At 45.5% G+C, this 21,729-nt stretch overlaps 1 protein-coding gene across 1 annotated transcript in view; it reads left to right on the forward strand.

Annotated features, from left to right (window-relative positions):
- The first annotated feature begins 1,375 nt into the window (after window positions 1-1,375).
- Window positions 1,376-21,729, forward strand: part of TADA2A (transcriptional adaptor 2A) — a 40,667-nt gene continuing 20,313 nt past the window's right edge. The window contains exons 1-8 of the mRNA XM_048482781.1: window positions 1,376-1,531; window positions 9,677-9,776; window positions 11,034-11,140; window positions 13,181-13,240; window positions 15,027-15,118; window positions 16,117-16,274; window positions 18,909-18,997; window positions 21,332-21,404. Of these exons, the coding sequence (XP_048338738.1) occupies window positions 9,752-9,776; window positions 11,034-11,140; window positions 13,181-13,240; window positions 15,027-15,118; window positions 16,117-16,274; window positions 18,909-18,997; window positions 21,332-21,404 (604 nt within the window). The 5' untranslated portion in view covers window positions 1,376-1,531; window positions 9,677-9,751. The remainder of the gene's footprint in view (window positions 1,532-9,676; window positions 9,777-11,033; window positions 11,141-13,180; window positions 13,241-15,026; window positions 15,119-16,116; window positions 16,275-18,908; window positions 18,998-21,331; window positions 21,405-21,729) is intronic.

Consider the following 21,729-nt stretch of genomic DNA (forward strand, 5'->3'; position numbering starts at 1 on the left):
CCCTCTCAACAAACACCCTGTGAGGTAGGTGGGCCTGAGAGAGCTCAGAAGAACGGTGACTAGCCCAAGGTCACCCAGCTGGCGTGTGTTGGAGTGCACAGGCTAATCTTAATTCCCCAAATAAGCCTCCACAGCTCAAGCGGCAGAGCGGGGAATCAAACCCGGTCCCTCCAGATTAGAGTGCACCTTCTCTTAACCACTATGAAACTGCTGCTAGTCCCCTAGAGCCACCTGGTTCGCCAGGCCAGGAGCATTTTGGGATGCTGTGCAAATAATGCAGACCTGTTGGGGCAGGAAATCAGCACCTACTCTGCCAGACTACTATTGTCTTTGGTGTTTTTCTATATTATTTTATTTGGAAGATTTATATCCCACCTTTGAGACCTTTGTAAACATGATTCCAAAGTCTGATGCTGGTTCCTATTTGATTTCAGTATCTGGGGTCATTTTTTTCTCTCCAGCCTTTTGCTAAATTTATGTGAGCCTGTAGATCTCAATTACTATGGAGCCATTTTTCCAGCGTTGGACCTCTGGTCCCTCCTAGTCAGTACTGTCCATTCCATCAGGTGTGGCTTTCCAAGCACAGTGCTGTCATACTCAAAAGAAGGGATTCTTTCACTAACAGGATGTAGTGCATAGGTGTCAACCTCATGGCCCTCCAGGTGTTATGGACTACAGTTCCCATCATCCCCTGCCAGCATCATGCTGGCAGGGGATGATGGGAACTGTAGTCCACAACATCTGGAGGGCCGCGAGTTTGACACCTGTGATGTAGTGGGATAACTGACCCAGGGGTTTTATTTTTTACAGGTGGGCTCAGCAAAGACCCTTTCCTTAATACTGTTTTAATTTGTTGGTGACACAGAAATGTTCCTTTGTTTTCCAGGAAAAAGCTGGACCTCAAACGCTTTGTAGGAAAAAAAGAGAGGCCGGATTGGGATTATTGTTACTTTTGAAACGATTAAAACGCAAATACAACAGCAGGCTCCCTCTTTGTGCACTATTGTTAAAGAGAGATACCACAAAATAGTGACAGAAACTGGGGCAACTCTTTACAATTATTGCCTCTCGGTGATTTCTGCAGAGATAGAAAACTAGAAAGATGCACAGGTTGGGCACAAAAACCCACTTAGGCCAGGAGTGGCCAACCTATGGCGCTCCAGATGTTCGTGGACTACAATTCCCATCAGCCCCTGCCAGCATGGCCAATTGCATGGCCAATTCATGGACTACAAATCCCATCAGCCCCTGCCAGTATGGCCAATTTGGCCATGCTGGCAGGGGCTGATGGGAATTGTAGTCCACAAACATCTGGAGCGCCATAGGTTGGCCATGCCTGACTTAGGCGAGCACAAAAAAAGGCGGGGCGAAGTCGCTGAGGGCGCTCGCGAGCACGCTTGAGGACGGGCACGCGCACGTAGGCCGCGGAGCCTGTGGGGGAGCGGGGCCGACCTGCGCCGTCGCCCGCGCGAAGAAGCGACGTGATTGAAGCCGAGAAATCCCGGCTGTCCAAGGGAGACAAACGGAGCGGGTGAAGAGGCGGGAAGGCGGGGCGCTGGGTGGGAGGGGGGGGAGGCGGAAGAGGAGGGGGCGGGGCGGCCCGTGATGAGGCGATTGTAGCGCTGAGGGGGGAGCGACTCCGCGGCGCGCGCTTCTAAGCAGAGTGGGTAGAAGGAGCGGGCGCGCGCGTCCTGTTCACTCGTGGAGGCGGGGCCAATATGTGACGTGCGCGTGACGCATAGCGTTTAGGCGGGAAAAGGGAACTGGGGCGGTTGGAGTGGGTGTGAGGGAGTGGGGCTGTCGTTCAGGGATAGAAGTGGGGGCGGGGCCAGTATGTGACGTGCGCGTGACGCATAACGTTTAGGCGGAAAAGGGAAACGGGCGGTGGTTGTGGGGGAGGGGCTGTCGTTCAGGGATGGAAGTGGGGGCGGGGTCTGAAATTAGGAAAAAATATATTTTAATTAAAGCCCAAGTTTCTTCATAGTTAGTGTGACATTTTAGGCTTTCTTTATCTTTATTAACCTTTAATAGGCATAGGGGGAGAGGGGGTCCCATAAGGAGGTGGGGCAGGCCGAATTAGCATATGCAAATTATGTGCAGATGAGTTCCTCAGCCGCCACCTCAAAAGCTTAGATATTGAACATAAGGAGACCCCAGAGGGTCACTGGTGTGGAAAAGTTTTAATAAAATGGTGGTGCAATGGCATTTCTGGGCTATGCATGGAAATGACATCACTTCCGGAGTGATGTGATGTCACTTCCAGGTATTCAGCAGTTAGGCTTCCTGGGTGCTTGCTTTTGGTGGGCAGCCTCTGGCACTTTTGGTCAGTGTCCATCAATGTAAGCCATAGGTGTCAAACTCGCGCCCCTCCAGATGTTATGGACTACAGTTCCCATCACCCCCTGCCAGCATCATGCTGGCAGGGGATGATAGGAACTGTAGTCCATAACATCTGGAGGGGCGCGAGTTTGACACCTGTGGTGTAAGCAAACCAACCAAATGAGGGGCACCAATCATCATCCCCCACATGATGTCTTCACTTTTGGTGCAGCCCAGAAGTACCAGCATTGCACTGGCACGATGCTCTAGGACAGGGGCGGCCAACCTATGGTGCTCCTGATGTTCATGGACTACAAGGCTGATGGGAATTGTAGTCCATGAACATCTGGAGCACCATAGGTTGGCCACGCCTACTCTAGGACTTGCCCAGAAAACTTCATAAAGTCCCAGCATGATGATGTCACTTCTGGCTTGAATCTCACATGACGTGGGGATTCCCTTCCACAGTTGACCCGCCAATGCTCCCAAGAGCCTCAAAAGTAGCACCATGACTTGGCACTAGGAAATCACTTGTCAGCTAAGAATGTAGATCACAGGTGTCAAACTCGCGGCCCTCCAGATGTTGTGGACTACAGTTCCCATCATCCCCTGCCAGCACGATGCTGGCAGGGGATGATGGGAGCTGTAGTCCATAACACCTGGAGGGCCATGAGGTTGACACCTATGATGTAGATGTTATGCCTTGAAAAACTGACAAAATATAAATACTTTCTGCTCTGCTACTGGCTGAGTGTAAACTATCAGTCTGGATGTCTCTGGCTCAGGTCTTGACAGGGACAGCGAATTCATTAGATAACTCTTCACCCCCATCTGCAATCTGGATGACAATAAAACTAAACTGCATTACAAAGTTATTGGGGAAATGCCTGTAAGAGTGGATGAGTTCTCAGAAGGACTGTGGAAATGCAACTTAATCATATTTTAGCTCTTTGGAATAGGATGAGCTAAGTCATAAATAAATAATTGCCAAGAACATCTCTCATGCTTGCCTGGAGGTCCAGGCAGATTGTGAGCCCCAAGCACCCATGTGTCTTTTAATAAGATCTCCCTACCTCCCACCTGTTGTATGTCCCAGTATCGCACTGTGGGAACAGCAGAGTAATCTTTCAAGGGATGAATAATTAATACTCATAAATAGCATTAGTGCTATTATGCGTTGAACAGTATAGCTCTACTTAGTACTACAGTGTTAATGAGTTTGTGGTAGCAGTGAGAACTGGAGTTCTCAGTCATCTCCACTTAGATATTAACCTTTGCTCGTTCCCTTTAAACACCAACTGTCTTCTGCAACTGTCAAGACAAAATTGCCTCTGCTCCAAGAAGGAATTTCTCTTGAGTCAGATCAGGATGGCCCTTTGTGCCCTTACAGTTTGGGGTGCAGGTCTGTGCTTTGTGGTGGGGTCTCCCCGCTTTTCCTCTTTACACATGAGGAAGTGTTCTGCTGCTTCCTTTCAGCCTAGCTTCCATTTTGACTTACCTGTGCTTCTAGGTCAGGAAGTTGTTTGCTACCTGGTTTCAGTTCATCTGCAGAAGCAATAGATTAAATGCCTTAAAAAAATTAAAAAGAAACCTCACAGTTCTCCCACTGAGCAGGGGACATCTTGTGGGTGTTTTATCACCATCCAGTTGGGGAGGCAGGAAATCAGCATTTTTCTCCTTCCTGAGTGCAGTGAGACTGCCCATCTTCCCTCAGTTCTTTTCCTGCCCAGCCAGGGGAGAGCAGCTTTCTTGTTGCCTTGTGCTAATCTCTAAACTTTTTGTCATTCTCTTATTCTTACCTGTTTTCCCTTCAACTCTAATTTTATCTCTAACTCTTCAGTGATTGTTCTTATCTACCTTTTATACTTCACACACACACACACTTTTCTTATGGCGGCTATGCAGCCTCCTATTCACAGAGACTCAGAAGGCACCTGGAGCAGACACCCAAGTATGTTGGGATCAGAAGAGGATGTTTTTCTATTAAAAGATGGCAGAGAGGTTCCTACAACAGCCAACCTGAGGAGCCCATCCTTCAAGACTGCTTCTGTAATAATCACTAGGAGCAGCAATAGTGTAGTGGTTAAGAGCAGGTGTACTCTAATCTGGAGGAACCGGGTTTGATTCCCTGCTCTGCCACTTGAGCTGTAGAGGCTTATCTGGGGAATTCAGATTAGCCTGTGCACTCCCACACACTCCAGCTAGGTGACCTTGGGCTAGTCACAATTCTTCTGAGCTCCCTCAGCCCCACCTACCTCACAGGGTGTTTGTTGTGGGTGGGAGGAGAAAGGGAAAGGAGATTGTAAGCCCCTTTGAGTCTCCTTACAGAAGAGAAAGGGGGTGGTATAAATCCAAACTCCTCCTCCTCCTCTTCTTCTTCTTCTTCGCAGGTGACTTCAAATCAGATTTGACCGAGCCACAGGGAAAGCATGCCAGAATTGTGCACCTAAACAAAATGGCCTCCGAAGTCTGTAGTGAAGGAGAAGAAGCCACCCTGGGTTCAGCTCTGGTGGGGTGGCTGCATTTACCCCAGGGTTGTTGAACCAAGCTCCTGTGGACCCATCAGGGGAATAGCTGATTGACCAATAGAGGGGTAGTGTACCTGTGCACAGTTCATATCCCCTCCCAGGGGATTTTTATTCATTTGTTGGAGAAACCGTCCAAGAACAGGCTCTCTCTAGTCCACCAGGGTATACTAGGATTGGATTTCAGAGACAACAGCAATGCTCTCTCTCTTATGGATAAAAAGAACCCACGGACCACTTCAGATGGTGGCGTGGCTCAATAATTCACCTGCCTGAGCCAGGTACACAAGCTCCAATGTCTCCTGACAAGGAATCTGACTCTAAGGAACAGAGTGAATGTCTTTAAGAAGAAGAGGAGAATGGTGAAGAAAGGCAAGTCCCAGAGCAGGCTGTTTATTAACGAATATCAGTACCTTTTCTCTAGGATGCTACAAGGGTGCCCATGGGGAGCAAAATAAGCCAGATCCAGACATCTTGTCCACCCAAGTGTATCGCAAGGAATACTTTCCAAACCCAGTGTCTGGTAGAAAGGATTTTCCCCCTTTCTCAATGTTACACAGAATGGGGAAAGCCTAGGGCAGTGATGGTGAACCTTTTCGAGACCGAGTGCCCAAACTGCAACCCAAAACCCACTTATTTATCGCAAAGTGCCAACACGGCAATTTAACCTGAATACTGAGGTTTTAGTTTAGGAAAAAAAAAAGGGTTGGCTCCGAGGAAGCTGCTACTGGGAGTAAGCTTCGGTGGAAGTCGGTATGGCTTTGCTTTGAAGCAACCATGCAACTCTTCCGAACGGGTGAATCAACGATCCTAGGAGGGTTTTACTCAGAAGCAAGCCCCATTGCCAGAACCCAAGCTTACTCCCAGGTAAAGCGATCGCGGTTTTAAGTTCTTCGTGCATGAAAATCAGTGGGGCTTAAATTGTTTCTTAACAGGGGTTACTCTGGCCACTCGCTTCCCCACAACTAGAGTAACTGAAGTTTAATGCTTATGATCGCTTCCTCCAGCCGGCCCAAGACCCCAGCCTAGATGTGGGGGGGGGGGGGGACTCTGTTTGCACGTGCCCACAGAGAGGGCTCTGAGTGCCACCTCTGGCACCCGTGCCATAGGTTCGCCACCACTGGCCTATGGCAAATAGACAGTTTCCTAACCATGTTAAAAAATTATATGAGCTCTCTGCATATGCTAACAGCCCTCTACAGGTTCCTCTGGTAGATTCTCCAGTGGTGGCACTTCAATCTCCTGACCTGCTGGCAGAGGGTGGAGAGGGTCACATCAGAGACAGCCTGGGCAGGAGAGCCGAACTCTCTATACACAAAGTTCATGAGGCTCTGGCCACGTCAATCAGAGCTGCTGCTACAGCATCCGCAATGTCAAGGGGGACCATAGTATGGCCAAAGAAGATGGTCCAGCTGCTACCAGATGAAAACAAACATCTTCAAGAGGGTGACAATTGGATTCTTAAGGCTTCTGCCTTCCTGCCCAACCCCACGCTGAATGCTGTGACCTCTTCAGCCTGGGCCATGTCTTCAAATGTGGCTTGCTTTGGCACATGCATGGCAGACTGCGCACGCAGAATGACTGCTCCTTCCAAACAGAGTGCTGCGACAAATGCTGCTCTCAACACGAATGCTTCTGTTGAGGAAATCTGTAAGGCTGCCATTTGGTCTTCGATCTCTACCTTTTTAAAGCATTACAAGATAAATGCCTGCAACTCAGCAGATGCTTCCTTCTGCCTCAGGGTTCTCCAACGCATTCATGATCCTGACCAATGATGACCCACCTTTTTTGGGGACACTGTTCTGGGAGGTCCCAGAAGATGCCCTCCACACACTGGGAGAGTGACCATTAGATATTTACCGTGAATGGTCTTTCCCCTCTGAGCTGAGGAAGACATCTTGGCCTTCCAGAGTCATCATTGGCTTCTTCAGGCAACTTCTTACCTTACATTAAGTATCCTGCTTGTCCCCTTTACTTTCTTCCCTCTGATTGTTAAATAATTGGAGTTGTTGAGTACGTTAGCTAAAGTTGGCTTTAGATGAGTTCAGCTGCTATCTGGAGTATCCGAACTAAGGGAAGATGGGCAGTCTCACCACAATCAGGAAGGAGGAGAAAGTTGATTTCCTGCCTCCCCTATTGGACAGTTAAAGAAGTTCACACAAGATGCCCTCCTAAGCTCAGAGGAGAAGGACCATTCACGGTAAGTATCCACTGGTTGATCTCCCTGGAATGCCAGTGGGGGAATGGGTAGAACTGCTCCTATGTGGGCAGAGAGGAACAGAAAGCCAAACGAAGCAGAATCCACACAGGCGTGATTAACTTTTACTGCACAGGCAGGCCAACATGGCACTTTGCCTGTTCTCGAAAACCACAGGGCTTCTCTGATCCGTGGCGTTATCAGGGGTGTAACGAGGCAAACTGGAGCCCTGGGTAAAACCTGAGTTGGAGCCCCGGGCAGCCAAATTCCCACCACCACTCAAAACTTTTTTTCCCATCAGGTCAATTTGGTGCTCGTAAGGGGTGTATTTTTTAGACATATCGCTCATTCGTACCAAAATTTCAAAGAGACATATCATCAGGAGATCGTCTCTCATGTTACTCCCCCCCCGTTTCAGTGCAGTTTGGTTCTAGTGGGGACAAAGTTATGGGACTCCTCAAAAGGGTAGCCCCATCTCCTTAGCTCCATTGGAAAGAATGGGGATGGGGGCACCCCTTTGAGGGGTCCATAACTTGGCCCCCCCCCTGGTCCAAAACTGCACTGAAACTTCTGAGGGTGCCATCAGAACAGTCTCCAGATGATACCCTGAAAATTTGGTGCCGATATGTCAAAAAATGTGCCCCCTGCAGGAACATCCCAAAAATTGGCCTGCAAAGATTCTTTTGTTCTGCATTGAGTTTCTGCATTGCGATCAATGGGGCTTGCAGGCTGTGGGGGGCACATTTCCTGAAGGCACAGTCTCAAAACTTTCAGGTGTCTCATCAGGAGAATGCCCTATCGATACTTCCTTCAGAAGTTTGAGTGCAGTTTGGTTCAGGGGGGGCCAAAGTTATGGACCCTCAAAGGTGTAGCCCCCATCTCCTATTAGCTCCCATTGGAGACAATGGGGGATGGGGGCACTACTTTTTGGAGTCCATAACTTTGGACTCCCTGAACCAAACTGCACCAAACTTAGGGGGTAGCATAAGGACAGTCTCCTGATGATACGCTGAAATATTGGTGCCACTAGCCTAAAAACTGCACCCCCTGCAGGCCAAAAACAGAAACCCACTAAAAATACCCAAAAACGAACCCTGCATTTTGATGCCCCCCACAAGGTGATGCCCTGGGCAGCTGCCCACCTTGCCCAATGGGCATTACGCCCCAGGGCATTATCAGTTCTGAAGAGGGGAAAACATGCACTGTGGAGATTCTGACCAGAAGGTAATGTACGTTTGATCCAAAGAGAGCACCTCTGCATAAAAGACCTGCGAGTCTCTAAATCACAATTAACTAATCAAGATGAAAACAAAGTTGGCTTATGCAAGTCTGCCATGCCAAGATTCAAATCTGTCCAAATCGAATCGGCTGTAGTCTGGTAGTTTTAGCATGTCATGCCTCTGACGATACCAACCACACATGTGGCAGAACGATAGCAGCTAAAACTTAACAGACCACGGCCTCACAGCCTGGACAACCCACAATAGCCAGTTAATTTGGCCGTGAAAGCCTTCAACAATACGTTAATCAAAGATGTAGAAGAAGAAGAAGAGAAGAGTTTTGGATTTATATCCCCCCTTTCTCTCCTGCAGGAGACTCAAAGGGGCTGACAATCTCCTTGCCCTTCCCCCCTCACAACAAACACCCTGTGAAGTAGGTGGGGCTGAGAGAGCTCCCAGAAGCTGTGACTAGCCCAAGGTCACCCAGCTGGCATGTGTGGGAGTGCACAGGCTAATCTGAATTCCCCAGATAAGCCTCCACAGCTCAGGCGGCAGAGCTGGGAACCAAACCCGGTTCCTCCAGATTAGATACACAAGCTCTTAACCTCCTACGCCACTGCTGTAACCAAGAAAGACATAGGCGCCAGAATTTTTCAAATGCCAGAATTCTTCATATGTCCTGTCTTGCTAACCCTTTGTGGAAACTTTTCAAGGGCTCATTCCGCACACGCAAAATAATGCACTTTCAATCTGCTTTCACAACTGTTTTTGCCATTCCGCACAGCTTCAAAGAGCCCTGAAAGCAGCTTGAAAGTGCATTATTCTGCGTGTGCGGAATGAGCCAAAGAAATAATCCTGAACGAGTTAGCACTTTGAATATCAACAATCCCATATTTAGTTTCCTCCCTTCCAAAAAAAAAAAAAGAATTGCAGCAACAATATTTTCTTACAGTAGCCGGCAGTTTATTTATTTAGAAAATGTATATTCCTCCTCTCCAGAGCGCAGTTCAAGGTGGTTTCAAAGTAAAAACAGTGCAATAAAATCATACATTCTTAATACCCTGTTTCCCCGAATATAAGACATCCCCGAAAAATAAGACATAGTAGAGGTTTTGCTGAAGTGCGAAATATAAGGCATCCCCCGAAAGTAAGACATAGCAAAGTTTTTGTTTGGAAGCATGCCCGACGAACAGAACACAGAAAAATAAGACATCCCCTGGAAATAAGACATAGCGCATCTTTGGGAGCAAAAATTAATATAAGACACTGTCTTATATTCGGGGAAACATGGTAATAAAAGCAAGGCTGGGGCATAGAAACAGTATGAAACAAAACAGTGAACAGCCTAAAATGAAATACGTCTGTTTCAGCAATTCCTCTTTTTTCGAGGAAGTTGATAGATAACTTTTTTGCAGCGCCGGGTGACTCTGAAAAGTTTCGTTCAAACGAGAGGCAGTTTCTTTGGAACGCTACTCAGGAGAGGGAAGAAGATGGAGCTCTTGTCATCTTTCAGCAGTAAGTATTTTAACTGAAAGATTGCAGGTAGTTTTTGAATGCTCCCACTTCAGGAACTGTTCTCTCTCCATGAGCGTTAAGCCTCGGGCAAAATATTCAAAAGAGGCAAAAAGACCTGATTGGGTCAGACTTGAATATGGAAGTTGCATTAGTGCGGCTGCAGAACTCTGTGGTTCCTCACCCAATTCCGGTAGGATTATGAAGCAGAATCAGGAATGGGAATTTATTGAGTGGGCCCAGTTCATAATGGTTGGGGCCAGTGGTGGGATCCAAAAATTTTAGTAACAGGTTCCCTTGGTGGTGGGATTCAAACAGTGGCGTAGCGCCCATGGGGATGGGCGGGGCACGACGGGGGCATTCCGAGGGCGGGGCATTAATAATTTCTCTGTTACTGTAAAAAACTCTTACTGTAAAAAAAAAGTTCCTAATTTCCAGCTGGTATCTTTCTGTCCATAATTTAAACTCATTATAGCAAGTCCTATTGTCTACTGCCAACAGAAACAACTACTTCTCCTGTAATTGACTGCCTGTCAAATACTTAATACTTTCAAATACTTAATTTTGTTTCTAGAAATCAAAAGAAGGAGACTTTCCTTAAACAAGGAACTTTACCGTATTTCTAAAACATGTTTTTAAAACAGCCCAACAGGGAGAATTATCCCGTTTTCTACCTTCGCTAACCAGCCACGTAGGAAACAACAGGACTTTATGATTTTTGGACCTAATGGAATTTCTAGTGGAAAAGCAGACCCAATTAGTAACCCTCTCTCGGCACACACAAATAATTAGTAACCCACTCTCGGGAAGTGGTGAGAACCTGCTGGATCCCACCTCTGGTTGGGGCTACTAGGGGCAAGAAGCCGGCTAGCGTTCACCCCAATGGTGTCCCTGAGTATGCCTTGTCTTCGTATAGCAGTGAACGCAGCACTTCTTCAGTCCATAAAAGGGAATTCACAGGACAGTCTGCGAGCGGATTCTCATAAGAGTCACAGACCATCTTAGTTGGACTTTTAAAAAAACTTGCCCACATGTTTCCATTTATCTCATCTTCGGTACTGGTTTTCCCAGATGCAACCCCATTCCAATTCCAGGAAATACTTTAAACTTTTTTCTTTATTATTGTTTGCAGTAAATCGAAATCTATGATATAACACAGAAGGCCGATGTTTTCATTTTCAGCTTTGATAGCGAATGAAGGCATTTGGGCTTGCAAAAGGCTAGCCACGTTATATTTTTGTGGTCTTGTTGGCTTCACAGATGATCCTCTTGATAAGCCACCATGCCGAGGGTGCTCTTCCTACCTTGCAGAACCTTACATCAAGTGTGCCGAATGTGGGCCACCTCCCTTCCTGCTGTGCTTGCAGGTAAACTACTTTTATGAGTGGAGGGAGGAATTCGTAAGGATGAGTGTCGTTAGTGTGCAACATATTCCAAGGACATTGGGAGTCAGTGGCTGAATAATCAAGAAGCAGATGAGACCTGCCAGTATTTGGGGGGAATTTTAACTGAGTAATAAAATATATTTTACTTTATTTTGCGACATCGGACTTGGCCTTGTTTTTTATCGCCTATCAGTAGACCACCAAGTTTGTCTCTGAGTAGGGCTAACTAACCATCACAGACAGACTCAGGCTGTTGACAACAGAATCATCAACAAGCAGTAATAGACACAGTTGTTATTCCTTCTCCGTACCTTGCTGTAAAGAAACTATGGCTGATTCCGCATGGGCCAAAAACAGCAGTGTGAAAACGGTGTGGAAATGGTATAAAAAGAGTTTAAAATGGTGTAAAAGGGTTTATATTGTTTTCACACCATTTTCACACCACTGTTTTTGGCCCATGCGGAATCAGCCTCATAGGGAAAAACATTTTTTACCACACTAAGGCCCCTTTCCGCACACGCAAAATAATGCGTTTTCAAACCACTTTCACAACTGTTTGCAAGTGGATTTTGCCATTCTGCACAGCTTCAAAGAGCATTGAAAGCAGTTTGAAAGTGCATTATTCGGCATGTGCGGAATGAGCCAGAGTTTCCGGCAATTTGTAGAGCAGTGTGACGTAACCCCATTGTGCTAGTAGCATAGGCTGACCAGACGTCCTGCTTTTGGCGGAACAGTCCTGCCTTAAAACAATTTGTCCCCGCGATCCCGCTGGTTTTTCTAAGTGTCTCCTATTTTTTATGGCTGCCGCGACTGTCCTTCTGGGGCAATATGCGGCGCGTGTCTTCCCCGCATGCGTCGGCCGCAGGAGCACGCCTTCAGCGCCTTGCTTCGCCTGGTATTGTGGGCGTGGGAAACGGAGCTTCCAGAAGGTCGGCCTCTGTGGCTGCATGCGCAGCCGTCCGCCTACCCGCCTGTCCCGGTTCACAAAGGTGACCATCTGGTCACCTTATAGTAGCAGGTTTTTAAACATTGTTTTTCTCCTGCTGGCCACTGCAGCAAAAGCAGGCAGTGGATACAGGGAGCAGGAGATGTCCTACCCCGAGTGGCCATCTGGCAGCCCTGGTCTTACAGCAGCCCAAAATGCCTTTCACCACTCAATAAATGCTTCCACTACTGTTATTCCCTGTGATGTTGCACAATAAACCATCTTCTCCAACATTTCCTAGAGCAGTGGTGACATCACTTTGGGGTTTTTCCTGAAACTGATGTAACATTTTTGTACCAACAGTGCCCCTATGTATCCTTCCCAGACTTCTGCCAATTGCCACCCACTGGTTGTCAGCCCTAAGTAAGACAGCTCAGCTGTCTGTTATTAACAAAGGCCCCTTCCGCACACGCAAAATAATGCGTTTTCAAACCACTTTCACAATTGTTTGCAAGTGGATTTTGCTAATCTGCACAGCTTCAAAGAGCACTGAAAGCAGTTTGAAAGTGCATTATTCTGCATGTGCGGAATGAGCCAAACATTTTGGAGATTACAGCATCCACGACTGCTTCCCACATGCTGCATTATATTTGTATCCCCTCCTTCCTTCAGAGAGTTCAGGGTGGAAAAGGTTCTTTCTCCTTATTATAGCTTCACAAGAATCTTGCAGGGTAGGTTAGGATAAACACGAGGGAGTAGTCCAAAGACACCCACTGAGGTCCACTGGAAGGTGGAGATTTAAACCTAAGTCCCCCAAATACGAATCAAATATTTTAACCACTGCTGGCCTTCCACACTGTCTTGGATTGTTTATAGGTGCTGAATGGATATTGTTGCTCTGTGATAACGCTGCTGAGGTTATTTGATTTAATAGTTTTACATTTGATTGTTTTTTTTTTGGAAGCAGCTTTGCACTTAGAAGAGGCAGAGATAAATAGTTTAAATGAACAAAAGGCACACTTGTTATAGAAAGGAAAAAGAAAAGTAACCGTATTGTAGACTGCTTCCCTTATTTATTGTTATATTTTGGTTTGCAGTGTTTCACAAGGGGGTTCGAATATAAGAAACATCGCAGCGATCACACCTACGAAATTATGGTGAATATGCTATTCTTATGAACGCTTCTGAGTTTTTGTGGCTCTGAACCTAGGACATTCATTCCATTAGATTTTTCACTGTTTATTATTTGGCAGAATGATAATGTTTCTGTTCACTTACAATCTTAACTAGAAAAACACTTTTGTTAATCTGCTGTCGCACACAATAATTATGTTTCCTATCCCATTGAAACTCTTGAAGCAGGTTTCCTTAAAACATTTTATTCTATTTTTTCTTTTCTTTAATCTTGTTTTATTGGTTCTGGAATTACAGCCTACAGAAATGCTAATGATAAGGTCTTTGTAATGGTCTAGATTTTGTGCATGTAGAGCAGAGTGTTATGTATGTCAAGAATGGGCATTTAAAGTCCTGAATATGAAATCTGTCTTGTTTCTGGAGAGAGGTATTGACATGTCAATTGGAACACCACTGCAGACTTGGGTGGTAGGGAGAGGTATCTTGGAAAGACCTACCCTTGAATGTGACCGAGGTTAAATTGCTAACAGCATCAAAACAATCAAAGTATTTGTTGTGGCTATTATTTTTTAACCTTATGACAATAGGAATATGGTCACAGGTCATGAGTTTTTTTTTAAAGTAACCTCTTTAACTGCTTATTAAAAGGTAGGGGTCTGTCTGTCTGTCTGTCTGTCTATCTCTCTATCTGATAGATAGATAGATAGATAGATAGATAGATAGATAGATAGATAGATAGATAGATAGATAGATAGATAGATAGATAGATAGATAGATAGATAGATAGATAGATAGATAGATAGATAGATAGATCGATCGATAGATCGATAGATCGATAGATCGATAGATAGATAGATAGATAGATAGATAGATAGATAGATAGATAGATAGATAGATAGATAGATAGATAGATAGATAGATAGATAGATAGATAGATAGATAGATCGATCGATCGATCGATCGACGATCGACGGGATCTAGGTCAGAATGCAGCTCTTTCCAGATGTTCAGGACCATAGCTACCAGCATGGCCAATTGGCCATGCTGACAGAGGCTGATGGGAATTGTAGTTCCTGAACATCTGGAGAGCCGCAGGTTCCCTACCCCTGATCTAGAAGAAGAAGAGTTTGGATTTAAATCCCCCCTTTCTCTCCTGTAGCTTACAATCTCCTTGCCCTTCCCCCCTCACAACAAACACCCTGTGAGGTAGGTGGGGCTGAGAGAGCTCTGAGAAGCTGTGACTAGCCCAAGGTCACCCAGCTGCATGTGTGGGAGTGTACAGGCTAATCTGAATTCCCCAGATAAGCCTCCACAGCTCAGGCAGCAGAGCTGGGAATCAAACCCGGTTCCTCCAGATTAGATATATGAACTCTTAACCTCCTATGCCACTGCTGCTCCTATCTATCTATCTATCTATCTACCTACCTACCTACCTACCTACCTACCTACCTACCTACCTACCTACCTACCTACCTACCTACCTACCTACCTACCTACCTACCTACCTACCTACCTACCTACCTACCTACCTACCTACCTACCCAGGAAATATCATATTTTAAAAAAGGGTTTAAGGAAAGCAGCCTCAGATGATCCAAGCCACACAGACCAAGTAGGGAGTAAATCTGCAAAACATTTTCCTTCCTGTTTATTAAAACTGCCTGTGTGTTTTTCCTTGCTGTAGCTAATCCTAATCCATTAGGATTTAGATGTAGATCTAAAAACAGCTGAAAGTCTATTGTAGTTAATGAGATGTAAGTCGCCAGCTGCGCAGGAAAAACTTTAAACCTTCTTTGGTCCCTTCTCCAGACTTCCAATTTCCCAGTCCTTGATCCCACCTGGACAGCTCAGGAAGAAATGGCCCTGCTAGAAGCTGTGATGGATTGTGGCTTTGGAAACTGGTGAGAATTTAACGAGCTATTGGGGGGGTTGACAGATGTTAAAGCGCCCTTATTTTGGAGTGTTTTTTAGATTGGTATTTTACTTGTGTTTTATACAAGGTGACCAGACATCCTGCTTTTGGCGGGGCAGTCCCGGCTTAAACCAATTTGTCCCGCGTCCCGCAGGTTTTTTTTACTGTCCCGATTTTTGGAAGGCTGCTGCACTGCCTTCTGGGGTGCTCCCCTGTTTGGGCGGGAAACCGGGGAGCGCCCCAAAAGGCAGTGCGCTCCTGCGGCCGCATGCGCAGGAGGCTGCCGCGCTGCCTTCTGGGGCGCGCACACCCACCCTGGTCCCGGTTTAAAAAGGTGACAATCTGGTCACCTTAGTTTTATAGTATATCTGTTGTTACTGAAGAATTGTTTTATTTTTGTTGTAAATTTGCCTGAGCCCTACTCTGGTAGGGGAGGGTGGAATATAAATAAAATATTAAATGTATTAGTTTTAAAATTCACGTGGAAGGTCTGTCTGATTTCATTGAGTATGCAATTAGATTCAAGGGGCATGGAGGAAGTTGAACTAGATGGCTTGTATGGCCCCTTCCAACTCTATGATTCTACAGCAGCCATTCTCAACCAGGGTTCCGTGGTACCCTGGGGTGCCGGGAGCATGTCCCAGGGGTACCGTGGCAACACTACTGCCCCTCTCCCCTCATTTTTGTGGTGTCTCCCACCGGCGCCAGCAAGGACATGGAGCTGGCCCATGGGGCAGGGCCTGCCACAAGGTCAGCAGCCACCACCACCCCCAGTGCTTCCCTTCACCCTGGGAGGGGAAGTTGGGGTGTGTGGCAAGCAGGGGCAATGGGAGGGGAAGGGGGAGGGTGGCGGCAGGGGCACCGTGAGATATGAAGAGTGAGGTCAAGGGTACCCTGACCTCAAAAAGGTTGGGAAACACTGTTCTACAGCAATCAGCGTTTCTATCAAATCTTTGTTTAACTGGCTCCCCCTCCCCCCTCCCCCAGGCAGGATGTAGCCAATCAGATGCACACAAAGACTAAAGAGGAGTGTGAGAAACATTACATGAAACACTTCATCAACAACCCCCTATTTGCTTCCACATTGTTAAGTCTGAAGCAGGCAGAAGAGAACCAACTCACTGACACAGCCATTCCCTTCTACCGTAAGTATCTGTTTCAGAGATGGGTGTGGAGTTCCCCGTCCTTTGGTTTTCTGCCCCATGGATTTCTGATTTCAGAGAAATGATTGCGGAGGATGCGCACAGGTTTACCTTTTAACAGCAGAGAAATTCCATGGTGTTTGGCTGGCAAAAAGTTGTTTTGCAAAATAAAAACCAGGTGTTTCCATATTCTTTTCAAACTATTGCTATAGTCAATTTAGGAAGAGGGGAATAAATTAATCCATAGGATATCCTTAAATGATCCTGGGCTAATCTTAGTGCCGTGGTGGCGAACCTTTGGCATTCCAGATGTTATGGACTACAATTTCCATCAGCCCCTGCCAGCATGGCCAATTGGCCATGCTGGCAGGGGCTGATGGGAATTGTAGTCCATAACATCTGGAGTGCCAAAGGTTCACCACCACTGTGAAGAAAGCACTATATAGGCAAGCAGTTTGATGACTTTGACAACTATCTTTGCTTTATAATAAACCTCTAACATCAGAAATCACTATGACTTGCAAACTTTCCATTGCGGAAATGGTCTTAGGTGGCTACCAATGGCTACCAATCTTGATCCTCCTTGATCTGAGATTGCAAATGCCCTAGCAGCCCAGGTGCTCGGGAGCAGCAGCAGCAGCAGAAGGCCCTTGCTTTCACACCTGCACGTGAGCTCCCAAAGGCATCTGGTGGGCCACTGCGAGTAGCAGCATGCTGGACTAGATGGACTCTGGTCTGATCCAGCAGGCTCTTTCTTATGCTCTAGGTGGGGGAATAGGACACATTCATCTTCACTGTTGGTTTTGAAGACAGCACAAATGTTGCAACTGCAGATCTTAGCCAGCTGTTTTCAAAATGTGCACCAATGTAGTTAAACAAGCTGATGTTTTCTTGAAAACATGTAAATATTTTTGTATATTTTTTCCATTCTAAGAAATACACTTTTTCTCTGCAGAGATTGTTTCCCCTAGGAAACGTACCAGATGAAAAATAGCTTTTCAATACCATACTGTTGAGTTGCCATCTGAATTGTTTTTATTTCAGACTGCCTTTAGGGCTTAGATCTCATAGTAGAAGAAGAAGAAGAAGAGTTTGGATTTATATCCCCCTTTTCTCTCCTGCAGGAGACTCCAAGGGGCTTACAATCTCCTTGCCCTTCCCCCCTCACAACAAACACCCTGTGAGGTAGGTGGGGCTGAGAGAGCTCCGAGAAGCTGTGACTAGCCCAAGGTCACCCAGCTGGCGTGTGTGGGAGTGCACAGGCTAATCTGAATTCCCCAGATAAGCCTCCACAGCTCAGGCAGCAGAGCTGGGAATCAAACCTGGTTCCTCCAGATTAGATACACGAGCTCTTAACCTCCTACGCCACTGCTGCTCCACTGCTAGTAAATCGTTGGTCTTGGATTCAAAGAGAGCAGCAGAAAACGATATGAATTCAGAACACGCAGTTTAGTCTTTTTACTGAACAGATTTAGACATTTTACCTGCAGGTTGACTTCAGAGTTTGGTAAAGAGATGTATCAATGCCGAATTTTCAGTGATGTAGATTCAGTTTTGGATTTAGACAATTTTCATTAAGATTATTTCATGTAAAATTTCATTTTTAGTTGGTTTTCAAAGATCTAAGTTGGCTTCCTAGTTTATGAATGTTTAACTTTGGACTATTAATAGGACCACAACTACTGTTGCACTCTGGCTATAACTAATTTTTCAAATGCGTGTATCTATATACATGAGTTTATATCATTGTTCCTATTTTTTATATTTCATTAGTGGATTTATATAAAACGTTGATGAATCAAGATGGACTGAATATATATTTATGTGTATATATGTTTTCGCATTGATTGAATACTCACCTTATGGATGTTGAACTAACGGGAGAGTATGAACTAAATACTTACCTGAACTAATATGGATGACCCTGAATCTATTTGTTATAATTGTTAAAAATAAGTTGAATTTACCTGTTGGATGGTGTTGACAAGAAATGATTGTATTTATAGCTAATGAAATATTTAAAAAATAGGAACAATGATATAAACTCATGTATATAGATACACGCATTTGAAAAATTAGTTATAGCCAGAGTGCAACAGTAGTTGTGGTCCTATTATTAATATTTAGTGCTGCACCCCTTTTCTTATGTAACTTTGGACTATAACATTGCAATCACTCAATATACTGTGACATTGTGAAAGATCATTTTTGCTTTGGAAGTTTTCGTAATAAATTACATCATTATTGGCTACTTACCAAAATGCCAAGTTGTATTATTATGCAGTCCTTAAGAGAATGTTACTGAGTTTCTGAACTAAGATTCCCCTGTGATACACTCTTACACAGGAGTAAGGCTATTGCACTGAGTGGGATAATTCTGAATAAACATGTGTAAAATTGGACGGCATGGGGACATTCTTAATTATAGTTATGACTGAAATATGGGATTTACTTTTAAATGTGATTAGTGTTGGGTTGCAAATGAGGAATATCAAGCTAAGGCATCATTGATTTTCTTCTGCAAGGGCAAAAGAATATCCATTTTTAGATCTTTGTTTAGGGTGAATTTAAAACAGTGGATGTTTGACTGAAATGTGGCGGTGATGATGGGTTGTTCTTGTTTTTTTTCTGTTCCAGCATCTGAAGATCCTCCACGCCCTACCTTCGATTCTCTGCTCTCCAGAGACATGGCTGGATACATGCCGGCAAGAGCAGACTTCATTGAGGTCTCAGAGATTATCTTTGCTTGTCATTCTGAAAATAAATATGAAAACCTTGCGGTTCCTATGTACAATATTCTCACTATCCTGAATGTAACTGGAAAGCATTGATCGTGTCATTATTCTAGTGCTAATTTTTTTTAAGATTTAGGATTTGCATTATAAATGTTATAACACACATAAACTGTTTAGAATAGGCTGACCAGACGTCCCGCTTTTGGCGGGACCGTCACGCCTTTAAACAATTTGTCCTGCGTCCCGCGGGTTCTGCAAATTGTCCCAATTTTTGGGAGGCTGCTGCACTGCCTTCTGGGGCGCAAGGCAGTGCGACAGCCTCCCGCGTGCCCGGCCACAGGAGCGCCCGGCCTTCTGGGGCTTGCTGTTTGCCGCCCTGTCACAGGGCGGCAAACGGCAAGCCCCAGAAGGCAGTGCGCTTCTGCGGCTGCGCACGCGCGGCCGCTTCCCCGTCCCGGATCACAAAGGTGACCATCTGGTCACCTTAGTTTAGAACAAATTGGAAGTGCAGAAGGAGGGGCTTCAGACACAGCAAGTGCAACAGAGAAAGTAATTTGGATGGTGGGGAAATAATTGAACAGTTGGGCAGAGCAAGTCCTGAGGCGATAACAGGTTCTTTCTAAATTTACCTCAGAGTTTGAAACCAGGGTTGTTACAGGCAAAATCTTGGAGTATCCTTTTTTCCCTTTAGGTACTCACCTTAGTAGTTGCTCCATCCAGACACATTTAATTGTTCACATACTTCAAATGAATTCCTCTTGGTTCCAAAGAATGAAAAGTCTTCTGTGTCTTTTTTTACTTAAAGAAGAATTGAATTGAAAGTCTGGTGAAAGCCTTCGACAATACATTGAATCGAAAGAGTTAATCCCGGATGAACCCATTCAGATTGACATATGTAACTAATACCTGAGGGGATGAATTGGTATTCAGAGGTCTTAAGGTAAACCAAAAAGGTTGAGAACAAGTAAACTGATGCAGAACGCATTTGAGCACAAAATCCTCATCAGTGGCCAAGAACTGTAATTAGCACAACGATAATTACTTCTCGTGGTGTGTTATCCTATTGTATTTGTATTACTTTTGAAATCAAAAATACATTTTTGAGCCTGCAGGCACACTTGGAATTCCGACATAGCATGGTGAGTACAGCAACAAAATGGCCGTCCCAAAATGGCTGCTGCAGGAAGCAGAGCCAGCGACAAAATGATTGCCAGAGCCTAACTCCAGTAACACCGTGGAGATCTTGATGCTGTGGGGGCACCTGCTGCCAAAGCAGCGTTTTTGAAAATCTGTGAAACCAATCAAATCTCCAGTAGTCCATCAGAACCCTTGCTGGGCCCGCCCACGTCGTAAAACATTTGACAGGCGCCATGGTGTCCATGGGCACCACATTGGGGACCCCTGGTTTACATGTTAAATTACTGGTGTTATGTTTTATGCACATAATTGAGTTCGTTCATTGATGTATTATACCATGCTGCTTCTTTCTGTTTGCTATATTCTCAACCTTTTTGGGTTTACCCTGTCTTTTTTGGTTGGTCATTTTTTGTGGAGCTGTGTCAGAGGCAGTGGTGGGATCCAAAATTTTTAGTAACAGGTTCCCATGGTGGTGGGATTCAAACTGTGGCGTAGCGCCAATGGGGCTGTGCGGGGCACAACGGGGGAGTGGCCGGGCATCCCGGGGGCGGGGCATTCCTGGGCAGGGCTGTGGCAAGGACGCCGGTCCTTGGGCGGGAAATGAATGCACGCAGGTGCAGGCTGCCACGCACGCTGGTGCACCTCCTGCTAGACTGCTTCAAGTTCTGCGTGCTACTGCTGAGAGGAGGGGCGTAACTTAGGCAAAAATCACGTGGCAAAATCACCAATTAGTAACTCCCTCTCGGCACACACAAATGATTAGTAACCTACTCTCGGGAACCTGTGAGAACCTGTTGGATCCCACCTCTGGTCAGAGGCCTTAATAACACAGTAGTGTCAATGGCGGCAACCCTCGCATCAGGGCCAGTCTTGTAGCATCACTGTTATTGTTAGGGATAATGTGATTCAGAGTTTATTGGAATTTTTAATGGCCTCTTCCCTCTTGGGCCAGTTTTCCAACATGAGCTAAGAAAAGCAAGCTTGCTCACAAGGCACTGAGCTAAGAGGTCCTTGTAACATCTGAAATTATTCTTGATGCTATAGGCCAGTTACTAACTGAAGATTTTTGGAAGAGAGGGATTGTTGCAAAAACTGCTGTTTTTCCCCATCTCCCTTGTCTATCTTTCCATTGTACGAGAGTTCTTCAAATTAACAAGGAACCATAAAAAAAATATTTCTCCTTCCCAGGAATTTGACAACTACGCCGAATGGGACTTAAGAGATATAGATTTTGTGGAGGACGACTCAGACCTCTTACATGGTGAGTTCTGTGCCGAGCAAGAGAGAGAAAGGTTGGAAAAATATTTTCCCACGGTTGAAATTGTTTACTTAAAAGTATTTCTGTTAATGTTACTTTATTAAATCCCACCCCCTCCCCCCTGGTACAAAAACCTGAAGTCTCTGGTTATTTTAGGATACTTGGGTTTGTGAAACCACTTTGATAGTCATCTTGTTCTATTCCAGTGATGGCAAACCTTTTTGAGACCGAGTGCCCAAATGGCAACCCAAAACCCACTTATTTATCGCAAAGTGCCAACCCGGCAATTTAACCTGAATGCTGAGGTTTTCATTTAGAAAAAACGGTT

Source organism: Sphaerodactylus townsendi, unplaced genomic scaffold, assembly GCF_021028975.2.
Source record: "Sphaerodactylus townsendi isolate TG3544 unplaced genomic scaffold, MPM_Stown_v2.3 scaffold_22, whole genome shotgun sequence".
NCBI classification, from domain to species: domain Eukaryota; kingdom Metazoa; phylum Chordata; class Lepidosauria; order Squamata; family Sphaerodactylidae; genus Sphaerodactylus; species Sphaerodactylus townsendi.